The sequence below is a fragment of the Symphodus melops genome (assembly GCF_947650265.1).
Source record: "Symphodus melops genome assembly, chromosome: 7".
Classification (NCBI taxonomy): domain Eukaryota; kingdom Metazoa; phylum Chordata; class Actinopteri; order Labriformes; family Labridae; genus Symphodus; species Symphodus melops.
This window is the reverse complement of record NC_136697.1, coordinates 5,778,639-5,792,508: the sequence shown is the minus strand read 5'-3', so window position 1 is coordinate 5,792,508 and position 13,870 is coordinate 5,778,639. Positions and strand designations below refer to the sequence as shown.

The window sequence follows — 13,870 nt, the reverse complement described above, 5'->3', positions numbered from 1 at the left end:
CTTCCCCTGCTGACTGGCTGCCCTTTCTGTATTAAACCCTGCCTCATCATTATTAAAAACACAGGGTGAGGGTCAAACTATAAAGAGTAAATGAATCTGTCATGATCGTTATTATCATGCTGATTTGTGTCCAAGTGCTCCGCCTACTTTTTTTAAAATCAGTTCTATGATGCACAAAAGATTGTTGTAAACCAGAGACGCTGCTGATCAACAGGCAAGGCTGGAAATCACTCGGGGCCCCAGGGCCAGTAGGGGACCCCTGAGGTCTGAGTAAATTTAAACCACAGCAGTGACTTAAAATGTGCAAAGTTTGCAGTAAGTAAGACGGCCCCACTCTCGATGGGCTGCTACGCGTCGCACTCATTATTCCAGAGAATGTGAGTTTAGCAATGAAAGACAGAAAGGGAGTTGTCTGTGTGGGATTTAGAGGAAAAAAGAAAGCGAAGAAAGAGAGAGGATAATAGAGCAGATAATGACGATAAAATATTAATCAACTAGGGGAGAGACACTTGAATAACATAACTTCTGCTAACGTTAAAATCCACTGTTTGTTCTATGATGTGTAATATTAGTTAACTTTGCTAGCGGAGCAGCTTAGTGTGTACAGCTCGACTCGATGTGACCGAGCGGTGCGGGTGCCTCAGCGAGTCAGAGTCCCTGTTGGAGATGCACCTTTGAATTATTGCCTCGGGCCACAACAGACATCAGAAACACCACTGTCATGATTGACAGCTCTGTTGACAAACACAGCCCTGTTCTCAACCAGGAGAGCAGGAAAGGAGATAAGGAGAATACAGTTTTAAAACTTTCTATAACCAGAAGTGTCTGCTGCAAACAGATGCAAGTTTCTGTTCTGCTGTGGACTTTTTCAACCTGAGGGTTTATTTGATGTTTTTTGGGTCAGTTAAATGTGTACGTAAAGCCTGGTTCACAAGGCAGGAAAACTACGCCGATTTTGGCCCCGATTCTCCCTTCCGATAATCTTAAGGACGCTCCGATCATCATCAGATAATCTTAAAAGATCATCCTGCCGTGTGTGGTGTGTTCAGACCGTTCTCGTCTGGTCAGAGGAATGTCGGGACCGCTCCGATCTCAAATCGGGGATATTCAACATGTTGGATTGTTTTGGCCCGATCTCTCATCATATGTGGTGTTTCCCCCCCGAGGAGAAAACGAGCACGAGCCTGTTGACTGTGACGCGTAGCCAATCAGAAAGCGAGGTGACGTAGTAGCCAAGAAACACTGGTAGCAAAACAACAACTACTCACCTCCATGTCAACATGTAGCAAGTACAGTTCATGCTCCCGTTGTCTCCGCTCCTTTGACCGACGCCTCTTTTTAAAACGTGTTTTTCAGATAAAAACAGCACAAACGATCCCTATTACATCCTCTTTGTCCGTTTGTTGACTCTGGAATCACGTTTGATCTCGAGAGGTTTTGCGAGATTTCCCGTCTGATCGGGGGACGTTCGCGAGTGAAATCGGTTGGTGTGTGGTGTGTTGATGTCGCCGTGTGGCCGCACACCACACACTGTACGACCAAAACTGTAAAACCTCCGATTATTTATCGCCATGTGTGTGGTCTCTAAAGTTTGGGAAATCCGCCGACAATTTTAAAATCCTGCCGTGTGAACCAGCCTTTATTTAGCATCCAGCTCCTTCTTGGCTCCAAATTAGGCCACCAGCATGTTATGTGACTGCCTGTAGTGGGGGTGTCTTTTGCTTCAGTTTTGCACAACAGGAGAAGATGTGTTGTCCATATTAATATACTGTCCACGATACAGTGGACATAACTCCAGGACATAACTGTTGTTCAGGAGGCTGAGTCATATTTATTTTCTTCCTTTCATTCCACCTAACCTTTCAATTCCTCTTAGCTGGCATAGTTTTATTTTAATTATTGTGAACACAGAAGCTTTCCAAGAGCTCCTGCTTAATATGCCCAATAGCCTGGTGCCCCAAAGTAATTTGTCCATATTGATCTGTTGTGGCTCAAGGTTTGGACCCCATCCAGACAGCCTTTTCATCATGAAATAAACAAGTTTCATCTCAAAGCAACCCTTTAAAGCTGTGGTTCTTTTTATGAGTGACAACCTTGTGCTGTCAGAATAGTTCTCCTGATGACAAGTATTCATGATGGTTACCGAGAGAAGTCTTTGGTGAAACTGATCTGTTTTATCTCAAACGTATTCATTGCATGCATGTGTTGGCTGTGAGGCGACATGGTCACATGTTTCCGTTTTAGTGCAAACATTTCACACGTAATGAATGACACATTAATGGATGGAGGCTAAATATAGAACAAATTCAAAGGGAGAGGGTTTGGTGTGTGAATGGGTGGATGTAATGTGTTTAAAAGTGCTTTGAATGGTCAGACAGGTTAAGTACCATCCATTTACCTTTTAATTTACACAGCCTGATAATTGAAAAAGAGCTCATGTGGCTCTCTTTAGTTTGAATCACTGCTCTCTTAGCTCATTCTTTCATAGTATCTTTAAATCAGAGTGTTTTCTTTTGGGACCACAAATCCATTTCAGATTTGGGAATAATACCACCTTAGCAAACACTGTCGAGATCTTGAAAGGTAAAGGGACGCGACTTGCGTGGCTCTTTCCTTGTTTTCTGAACATTCAAAACTACTTTTCAATATTTCTTACCAGATTTGCAGGTGACATGACAGATGTCACTTTGATCTGTGCGATATATATGTTTTATATTTCTGCAATAGTTTACACTTTAGACTGTACAAATATTCATTTTATATTTCTGCCTATCTGTTCATAATTTATTATGCTGCTACGTGAAAATGACTCCTACCATACATAGCCCATCTTAATATTCTTCTTCTGTTGTTTTTTTTTTGTTTTTTGCTTTGTGCACTTTAAGGTGAACCCAAATCATTGTGTTGTACGATTAATGACAATAAAGGCACACTATTCCAATCTATACATGAGCTTCGCAATCATTTCTTGAGGTTGTGTTTAAAAGTTAAAATAGAGCTTGATGAAAGTAGTAGTAATAGTAATAATGACAATCTGAAATAGTATCAATATTTCCTGCATTCATTGATTGTTTGTGCGTCCACAGGAGAGGAGTCTCTGACCATTTTCCTGGACAAGCAGAAGCTGAATAAGAAGTCGGAGGGTAACAGCAACAGCTCAGTGGTGTCTCTTGAGCTTCTGCATCAGCTGGCCGCTTCCTACTTCACAGATCGAGAGAGCACCCTAAGGCGACTGCACCACCTCCAGATCGCCACTTCTGCCATCAAGGTATTTTTACACATGCGTGAAACCACTGAGGAAGCGTACTGAAAGAACATGTTCCGATGAAAAATCTCTATTTCATTACAGCTCCTATACAAACTCACTGTGCAGTCAACAAAAGAGCCACCCATCAGGGCAGACATGAAAACATTAAAACTCCTACAAAGTTGTCCCTTTGGGATATATTACTCTGTGCTGCACCTATAACAAATAGTCCCGCTCTAAAGGTATGCGCACAAGAAATCTTTTTAAAAGATTATTTCAAGGTGCATCATTCCTCAAAGGTGAGCGGAGAGAGAAAGAGAGAGAGAGAGAGAGAGAGAGAGAGAGAGAGAGAGCGCTTGCAAGGTCATATTTTAAAACAGCAGGCTGCATTAGAAACACTGTGTATGTTCTGTAGCCCACAGAGGCAGTAAAGCATGGCAAATGTCAAGTTCCTTTAAAGTCCCAGAGGGAGACATTTATTTATGCATACTGTACTCTACTGTAAGCCATCTGGACTGGGTTATAAACACACACGCATACACACACACACACACACACACACACACACACACACACACACAGACAGTGAGTAATAAAATGCTGTGTTTAATGTTAAAAATCTTTAAATTCATAATTCATAATGAGATACTAAAACATACAGTTTACATTATTTTCAGTAATAGGTGTAAGGCATTTAAAATCAGTTGACAAAAGTTGCTTTGATTTTGAAGTCACAGTAAAATGCAGTGTTGTTGTTGCTTGATTTTATGAAGAAGTGAGGAAGTAAGTGCTGCTGGTCCTTCTCCTTTGTAAACATGAATCACGAAGCTTCCACTACACTACAGCGAGTACTGCTTGGTTATCGGCCCATTTCCAGAAGAAAATTACTTAGATTAAAGGGAGTGCAGCTACAATGACTGGGAACAGCAATAAAACATTGACGTTATTGGTCCCTGATGAACAGACAGGTCGCCTGCACCTGTCAGCAGCATCAGAGCATGGATGTAACAAACGCTGGTGACATTTGAAAGCCTTGAATGCTTGTTGAAAAAAAAGGGGGAAAAAATGGTGCACAAAAAGTCAGGAATTAAATTAAACATTGGCAGAAAAGTTTTGGCAAGCTTTTCATGGGCTCAACCCACATACTCCGCTCTGCTGCTCATCCCGCAATATATATTCCTGACAAATGTAACACCATTTAAAAGGGAATAAACAGGCTTTCCAATGGTATGAGATGTATTGGCAAGAAAAAGCATGATTACAACAAAGAAATAACCAAACAACAATGTCTTTACTTTTTCTGCGATGTTTATTTATAGTTATTTTTTGCGTCCATTGAATTGAGGGTGCAGTAATTTAAAATGAGGCTACAATCCATCCTTTAGCACCCTTGTAGAACCTTGGCTGTGTACCACATGAGAGTGATTATCCTTATTTCTCGAAGGATCCCCTTTCTTTGAGAACATTGTAGTTGTGACTCAGTTTGAAGTGTTTAACTTGTTCTTTGGTTCGGTTTTTATTTACCTGAATACTAAACACTTGACTCACCTTGAGTGAGTTGATTGTCACATACCAACAACATCAGGTGTTCTGCAGCTCTTTTCATCAGTAATTACTGAGAGGAACAGTTTTTTCTCATTGCCATTCAGTGAAAAGATAATTCCTCTGCGTGGCTTCCCTTTTCTTTAAAATCCTTCTCCGATTTGACGACAGAAAGTAAAGCACAACCAAGGGTTGTTTTTTTTCCCTTTCCTCCACATGTAAACAGATCTGTTGGCTTTCATGTGATGACAGCAGGTGTGTGGGTGGGCGGACTGTGTTTTCAAGCTTCAACTTAAATAGTCAATCTGAGCAGAATGAGTCATCGCAGTGTGTCAACTCTGTGTACCTTGAATTACGGGGGTCCAATCATGTCTAGCATGTCGCATGAGGCACATGCACAGCACGCAGATGTGCGACTGACCACTTAAGTTGCCAAGAGACACTTAAACAGGGACTGTGGAGAATTTGATTGCTTGGAAATGTTTTTACTTTCCTCCCACAAAGCTCTGAATATTTGTATGTGTCAGAAAACAGAGAACACAAAAGCCCTCCTGGATTCGGCACAAATTGCTTTTACCTCGGCTGAGAAGTTTGATTAGTGAGAGAACGTGAAATTGAAATTTAATGACCGAAAAAAAAGTTTGTGCACAACATTTTTAAAAGTGAATCTAAGCTTTGAGACAAACTTTGCTGCAATGCAGGTCGCTCTTATATCCTAAAAAGAGGGGAAAAAAATGTACTGAAATCACAATCTAGCATTAAAAAGATTTAAAAAATAATTGTATGTGTGTGTTATAATTGTTTTGTTTGGAACAGAGAAGGTAGACGGTTCTAAGGCTCCTCCACAGAGAAGATTTGGACGCCCCAGGTGTGGCAGCAATTGAAGCGGACAAGAGAACTGTTTCAGATAGAAGTGATTGTACCCGACCTAAAAAGCCCCTGCAAAAAGAAGAAGAAAAATGGAGAGAGGCTAGAATGCTGAAAGGTTTACAGACCAATGCAGAGCTGGCTAAACACTGAAGCTTCAGTGTCCACCACATGGCAACCTGTGTGAGCATCCACTTTAGACAGGAGGGGGCGGGGGAAGACAGCTTTCTCATATGTTTTCAATTTAGGCTGGAGTACCAATTTTAAACACTCGATGCCAGAGTGACATATTGCTCCTTTAAGTATTATTCAGTATTAATTTTGAATCTTACTAGTGAAACATAAGGATGCAGAAACACATTACCCTTTGAGAATAAATTAATAGTGAGCCAATGTTTTGCTCTTTTTTGAAACATTTGTGCCTGTTGGTGAATACTAATGAATGACAGGTGCAACAAAATACATTTGTTTTTTTTGTATTGAAGCCAACAGTTGTAGAAAGTTTAGCAGCAATGGACTATCAGAAAAGCTTTTTTATCATCCATTCAGGGATTATCTGTTTAATTACCTTGGCTACGTTAAACTGCAACACTGCTTCTCATGTTTTACAGAATGCCTTTCATCAAAAGGAATACAGATATCTGCACAGTAAGAGATGTCAAAAGTCTCATTAGATGTTAAAGGAAACTTTAAGGTGATAAACACGCCAGGTAGCTAACCATGTGCTCAAACTTAACTTCCCACATATAATATATGATTGAGGTGCTAGTTTGCTTGTGTGAGAGAGGGATTGTTTTTTTGTGTAGCCAGTTGAGCCGTGCATATGACACGACTGAGATCAGCTTCCATCTGGGGGAGTTTTCTGTTGGTAACTGTGAATGTTTTGCCCTGATTTTACTTGTACAGCTTGAACTCTTAGGTCGTGCCCCATAATTGGGGCAGGCCGTTTGGAGATATTTCCCTTCATGACATCACAAAGGGCAGCAGCCCCTCCCCCAGGTGGGTGACACTCCCACAGCTAGGTGTTTGTTCTGCCCTCTGAGTCTGCCTTCTTACTGTAAACTATAAGACATGGAGCGAGAAAGCCCGAGCAACCCAAGTCCTTCCAGAGAGGGGGCGTGGTCACACACAGCTCATTTACATATTTAAAGCTACAGACACAGAAACAGCCTGTTCTGATCAGGGCTGAAATAGAGGGGTTTATAGACATGATCAAATACAGGATCAGAGTGGATTTACAAGACTCTTCACACATGTTTTGGTCAGCTTTTAGACTTATTTAAAACTGAAAATGAGGAGAATATTAATAACCTTTAAACCAAAAAGGCCTTCTTTTTTTTTTTAAACCGTCATATTCTTGGAAATCTCTGTTTCATTCTCTTTAGCAGCATGGTAATTGCAGTCTTGTTTTTTGACCTACTCGACCTCACTTAGCAGCAATACAATCAGCAATGTCTGATTGACGCTGCTCTTTTGGGCTTTTCTCCTATTCAAATTAGGCTTTAAAAAAATGAAGTAAAGGACCATTTGTAAAAGCCAGAGGTGGCTCCTGCAGGCGGAGGATTCTGTTTGCTCTAAATGAAAGTGACATTTGAATATAAAGCACATGTTCGCTTGTCCTGATTGTTTTTTTGTTTTTTTTTAAGTAGTTTGAATTTTCTCTGAGTAGAATGGATGGGTATTCAGTTACTTCTCTGTTAAGTCACAATTTCTGTGTTCCTGTCAACAAGTGGAGGGATAAAAGGGAGCCTAGTTTGAGAATGCATTATCGGAGATTTCCACTCTCAGTCTGAGTAACAGCAGCTGTCAGAAGCAAGGACGCACCAATGACTCTCTCAAAGTCTTTAAAAGAGCAGAAAGTCGTCCCAGCCGCCCACCTCATGCATTCAGAGCAGTACGTCGACGGGTAAACCTTCAGTAAAAGTAACTTGAGCTGGATGCTCAAGCACAGCACAAGGCAGGGAAGTGAAGGTGCCCGAGAGGTATCGCATGCCAACGAAGAGAGAAACAGAGTTATCACAGCCTGAGCTCAAGAGACTCTGAGAGGAAGCCGACGGAAATTACAAATCAGATGCTGCAGCCTTCAGGTGGAAACATTTTATCCTAACTCAGTCTGAAATGGAGAAACTAAATTTTCAGTTTAGAGAGCATAAGTTATTCAGTGTGTGTGATTGGATTCTTGTGTTGTTGTCTTCAGTGCTTCCATCATCCTGCAGAACTCAGTGACAAACATATACAGCCACAAGAGCTGATGCAGTTTAAAAAAAAAAAAAAAAACGTTATCTGAGTTGTCCTTCCAATCAAGAAGGAAGCTTTGTATTCATCTCTTTAAAGTCTTGCACGATTTCACGATGGTGAACTCAAAATAAACTTGAAGAAGTTTCCCCTCGCCTCTTCGCCCATCATCTTCACGTGGACACGTTGTTCCCCGTCAACACGAGAGCTCGGCTCCGCACAGAGTGGAGGTGCAGACGTCACTTCTTCACATTCAAACACAAAAAAGAAACAAAAACTGCACTGAACGGGACGACTTCATGAGCTTGTTTGCATCTGAATATCATTTGTATATTCTTGAAGAATTCGACCTTCAGATATAGATGTAGCCGGGGAAGATGATGCACGTTTATTGGAGCTGGTCACATTCAGTAAGAAAGAGAAAGAGGATGACTCACATGGAGACAACCACAAGACTTCATTTACAACAAAAAATGTGAAAAAAACAAAGGCTTACTTGAAACTCCAAAAGAAGAAATGAAAAGAGCCAAAACAAAATCTCAACAAAGTCACAAGGAAACGCCGGGAGGTAAGACGAGACAAAAAGGAGAAACGTCGAGCGGATGACGTGTGATAAACAGACAAAGGAGAGAAAATACGCAGGCACTGAATAGGCTATAAGTGATTGGACAACAGGTGAAATAGGTGAGGGCAATGAAAAAAGGAAGTGAACCCAGACAGAGAGAGGGAACAAGAAACACTGGATCTACAAAGTTAAACAGGAAACACTGAAGACCAACAGAGAACTATATAACAGTCAGGACAAAATAAAACAGGCAGCAACTTCAGAAATACAATTAAAAAAAATAAGGAAACCAGAAACTCCTGACAGAGCTATCAGTCAGTTCTTTAGTGAAGCAGGCTCTTTGTCTGGGTTTGCTCTTTAAAGGAAGCTTTTCATTACCGCTGCTACAAAGTGCTTTCACATGGTCGATTGTAGTCTAGACCTGCTCTGTGAGCTACGTTCAGAGGGACGTACACATTTGTATTTAATCATTAATCATGTTGGACAATAATAGTTGAAAACAACAGAGCTGTTTTGGGTCTCATTACTATTGTTCTCACTTTCACTATGACTCATGTCAGACTGGGACACCTGTGGAGGAGCGCTCCGAGATATGTAGTTTAAAAACCTCCTTAATTATCTGATTCTGTATTTCAGCTTCAGTCTGAGCTGCTCTCTCTTTAAAGACAACACATTCTCCACCTTTTCAAACAACCCCCTGTGGTCTAAAACATCCGTGCTGTGCTTTTTACAGACCTGATCTGGGAAATGTGACTGATGCTGCATTCGTGTGCTGCCCGGGGGTTTCCGAGTTTCTGAGTTGGGAAATCAGTCTTACTTCTGTGTGTGCGTGATTTCAGTTTGTGAAATTGAATGTTGAAACAAGAGGGGAAAAAAAACAGTATTGATTTGTGAACTGTTAAAAGTTATATTTGAGATAGAAGTTGATGTGCAATACGTGAATGAACAAAAAGTATAAGTATATAGTATATAAGTAAAAACATTTTGCCCCTCATGCAATGACGATTCTGATGTTTGGTTGGCAAGTCGGACACCCAATTCTTTTTACAAGTTGTTTATCTGACCTAACAGGCCTTAATGTGCATTTTACAACATGGAAACGCGTTTTTCCCGATGTGTTTGAAACAACAAGAGTGCACATATGCTTTTTAGGTGGGTGTGTCTTTAAACTTTGCTTTAATAGGTCGACAGAAGTCTCACCAAGTTCTAGTAAAATCTTGATCAGAGCAGCAGCAAACCACATCTGGCAAATACACAGCAGCTGTATATCTTGTGTTGAAAACAACCTTTGTCAAGGTTTCGTACTGACGTCCAACATCGTAAAAGATCTCCTTTAAGGAAGTAGCTAATAAGAAAACCTGCAAAACCCTCCTTCCCTCCCTCCGTCTTCTGAGTTGAAACAGATCTCTTCGTCTTCGACAACATGTCGACAACATGTCAGATTTTTTTTTTCTTTTCTGCCATGCTTTAAAGTGGCTGTGCTGCAGATGTGATGAAATGACGTCACTTCACAATCAAAATGTGATGACAGTCGTGAGCTGTTTACTGAGGTTTTGAGGTCAGTGTCAATCACAGCTGATGAAAGCTCTCCTACACACTCCCGATGAAGAGGATTAGCTGCATTACTCCTTATAAGTACAGCTCACAATCTGGAGCTGTGATTGCTGTTTACGATTAATGCCAAAGTGAAGGAAAAAAAAAATACTCAAGATTTAATTCACATTTTTAAGAGGGGGCGAAATAAACAGGATGATCCCTCGAGCATGTTCTAGGTCTACCTCCAGGTCTCCGACGGCTGGAAGACGCCCACAGAAATCTAATCGTGTATTAAAGTGTGAAATTTATGAACGCATAATAAGGAGAAATGTCTGGAAAAATGTGGCGTTATGAGTTTGAACTAACTCCGTCTTAACTTTGAAATCGTTTATCACAATAACTCAAGAGGAATCTGTGCTTGAGCCGTCATTTCATCACTCCACAGTTTCCTCTAATGACAAAATGATCTAATTAGATGGTGGAGCGTGGAGCTGCATATATCTGCATATTAATGATGGAAGGCAACGCCACACGCTTTCTTCTGTTCAGTGCTTTTGGGCTTCATGCACAAAGATCCAGACACATTCATCAGACGTCATGTTTCAGTTTTACGTCTTGATTCATAGATTTGTTCATCTTCTCTCAGCTGCATTTATTGTTTCATATCTCATTCAAACAAAACTTCGTCAAAGAAAGTGGAATATCACACGTGGAGCCGCCGACCTGATCGTGATTACAGATGGCGCCCGCTCTCTCTTCCTGCAGACTGACAGGCAGGTAAATAGTTCTGTCCTTTAACAAACAGCCAGTGATTTTGCACATCCGCCTACAAACACACACACACACACACACACACACACACACACACACTTCAAACACACTCCTACTTCTGCTCGGGGAAGAGCATCCTTTAAATGTTTTTGCTAAATGAGGATCTCTGGTATGCGAGCCACCTGCCACGTCGCGTTCTGCCAGATCAAGTCATTGCGGGAGAGGAAGCGGCAGCGAGTGGGAGGCACTCGACCCGTGGTCATGAACGCCTCTCGGCTGCGTGTCGCTTGTAGGAGGAGGTGTGTGTGTGTGTGTGTGTGTGTGTGTGTGTGTGGGGGGGGGGGGGGGGGTGTGTGTGTGTGTGTATGTGTGTGTGTGGGGGGGGGGGGTGGAGATAGATTGAGTGGAGCACTCTCAATCACACACATCTGGTGCAGAATTCAGATTTTCTTTCCTGGACAAAAGGAGGCGTCAGTAAGGTTTATATTAAAGATACTGTTTGAACATAAGAGGGGAAAATATAATCTCTGTAAAGCTGATATCAAATGTGGATCATGTCAGGAGGACTGCTCGTGAAATGCACCCCACAGCGGGAGACTATTTCACTATGTGGAGAGAGGAGCAGTTCATCCAGTTGACAGTTCGTGTGGTTTGAGCGGAGCAAAGGGTGATGTGACGCTTGTTTCTGAACGCACGTCCATTCATAGCGTTCAGTCATGTGACAGTGATGCTACCACTAAAACCATGACAATCTGAGTCAGAGAGGGCGACGCTGTGAGCTGGGATCAGTGGAGCTGAGATGGGATGGGCCGGTTTATCTTACAACATAGCCGCGTTTCCACACAGCAGTCCGGTACGGATCAGTACAGTTTGGTTCGATTAAGCCTGATCCAGTTTGTGTTTCCACAGCCACCCGTGCCCTATTTGGTAGGCGACGTGTAAGACGGATGCCGATAGCCGCTACGTAATAGCATCACACGATAGCAGCTAACCGCTAACAGCTAACCGCTAACTAATAAATTCCACAAAGGAGAAAAACGCGACACAAACAAACCAACAACGAAAGACATCCAGCAGTTCATCTCCTCTGTCACTGACATCATGTGACTCTTTATTACAAAAACTAAATCAAGCTTTGTTTCAGAGAAGGCTGTGATCGGCGAGGAGAAATACAGACGTAAACAATCAGCTGTGTGTTACAGTCAATGGTTTACACACGGCAGAGTTCTGTTTGCCGATGTCACATGGGAAGTGACGATTCTTTCAACCAATCAACGAACTGCAGTGTTTAGCTCCACCTCGGGTCGGCTCGACATTCTTGGCACCCCAACGGAACGGTCCCAAAAAATAGAATGGTACGGATCGGTTATTTGGGAAGCTTTCCTGGGATTAGTCTGTGGAAACACAGCAAAATGCGCGGCGTACCGAGACAAACCGAGCCGGACCGCTCGGTGGAAACGGGGCTCATGTCTCCTGATCTTCGGCCACACAAACTGACGGTTGAACATGTGAAGGATTACGTAACTTAATATGCGAATTTTAAAAAAGCTTCTAGGCTTGTAAGAAACACTCTTGTCACTGTGCAGTGTTTGCATAACTCGCATCATTGAATAAACATTCACAACAAAGTGGTCCAGGTTGAACGAGCCGCTCAGTCGAGGGCTCTTGGGAGTTTTTGACAAAGAGACGGGGGTGGCATCTCTCTGGTGGATTAGCGTTGAAGTTCTTCACTGGAGTTACAAACAAGCTCGGTGTGTTCAATGTAACACAGCTGTGCTTTCTCCTCTTTGAGAATAAGGATTGTGATGGTGGTATAAGTTATCATGTTTGAAAACAACGACGGGGAAAAAAAAGATCTTTGAAACATCAAACTGTTGGAAAAACAGTGAAATGATTGCATTTCATGCAGACAAACAACGTATCACAAAAACACGTAGTCCCTGCAGGATAATCCGACTAACATATGTCCATTGATGGTGTTTTTGATAGTGACTCTCCGTTTGTGCTTCCATCTGTTTTTAGCTTGGGAACTTTCTGCTCACCTTTGATAACGACTTTTCCCCAAAACGTCAATCCCTGTATGTAGTTTCCTCGCAGGACGCAGAAGCAGCCGGGCTCTTTCTGTGCTTCTCAAAAGATGAATTTGTTCACAACGTTGGACACAACTCCTGTAAACAAAGCAGTTCCAGGCCTGGCATGTTCCCCTGTGACGTCCTTTGTGTGTTGCCATGAGAATCAGCCATGGCTTACGATAGAGGGCAGAGATGCTGCAGCTCTTGAAATCAACGGGGAAATCTTCTGCACTCATCTCAGATTGTATCCCTCAACATCCCAGCAACACTCCGAGATCTAACCGAGTATTCTCTGGGTTCCAATGGCTGCAACAACTTCTGTCAGCCATTTTTCCTTTTCTAAAGAGGCATTCGTTTTGTCCCCAGGACTCAAACAGCTTCTCCCACAGTTTGCTCTTCTGCTCAAAAGCACATTTCCAACCTGGTGCATGATGGGAAATGTTCTCTAGTTGTAGTCCTGCAGTTTGTGACCCCGCAAGTCTTTGCAAAACTTGGGACTGTGGCTAAAAGCTTTTTGAGTGGCCGACACGTTATCTCTCGATGTGGGAGCGAGTCAGATGTCTTTTTAAAGGATAGACTTGAGAGTGACATTCGTATGTTTTTTTTTGTATGTTATATTTTGTAAGCTAAATACACAAACTTTGCTCACAGAAATATTAGTACATGAAACACTGTTTGGAGCTAAAAAAGCGGTTTCACTGTTTCACCAAAACTTTAGCTTAAAACAGCGCTCCAGGGACCACCATGAATATAAAGCAGCAAATCTATACATTTCTCCAACTTTCACATGTCTCTACCAAACTCATTTAAATTCTGTGCGAACACTCTGAGTGAACAGGAAACTTCCTTTACTCCACTGTCAATACAAGCCGATGAATCAGATGGATACCAGTTCAGTCTTGTTGACTAGAATAGATGATCTTTGCCCACTTGAGCTGTTAAACAAACCCTAAAACAGCTCTTTACCCTACTTCTCTCCGTCCGTCTCTGGCCTATATTTCAGTCTCATCTCTGCGACATCTTTGAAAGATGTTT

At 42.0% G+C, this 13,870-nt stretch overlaps 1 protein-coding gene across 1 annotated transcript in view; it reads left to right on the top strand.

Annotated features, from left to right (window-relative positions):
• Window positions 1–13,870, top strand: part of brinp2 (bone morphogenetic protein/retinoic acid inducible neural-specific 2) — a 217,191-nt gene that overhangs the window by 139,943 nt on the left and 63,378 nt on the right. The window contains exon 4 of the mRNA XM_079347800.1: window positions 3,087–3,268. Coding sequence (XP_079203926.1) covers window positions 3,087–3,268 — 182 coding nt within the window. The remainder of the gene's footprint in view (window positions 1–3,086; window positions 3,269–13,870) is intronic.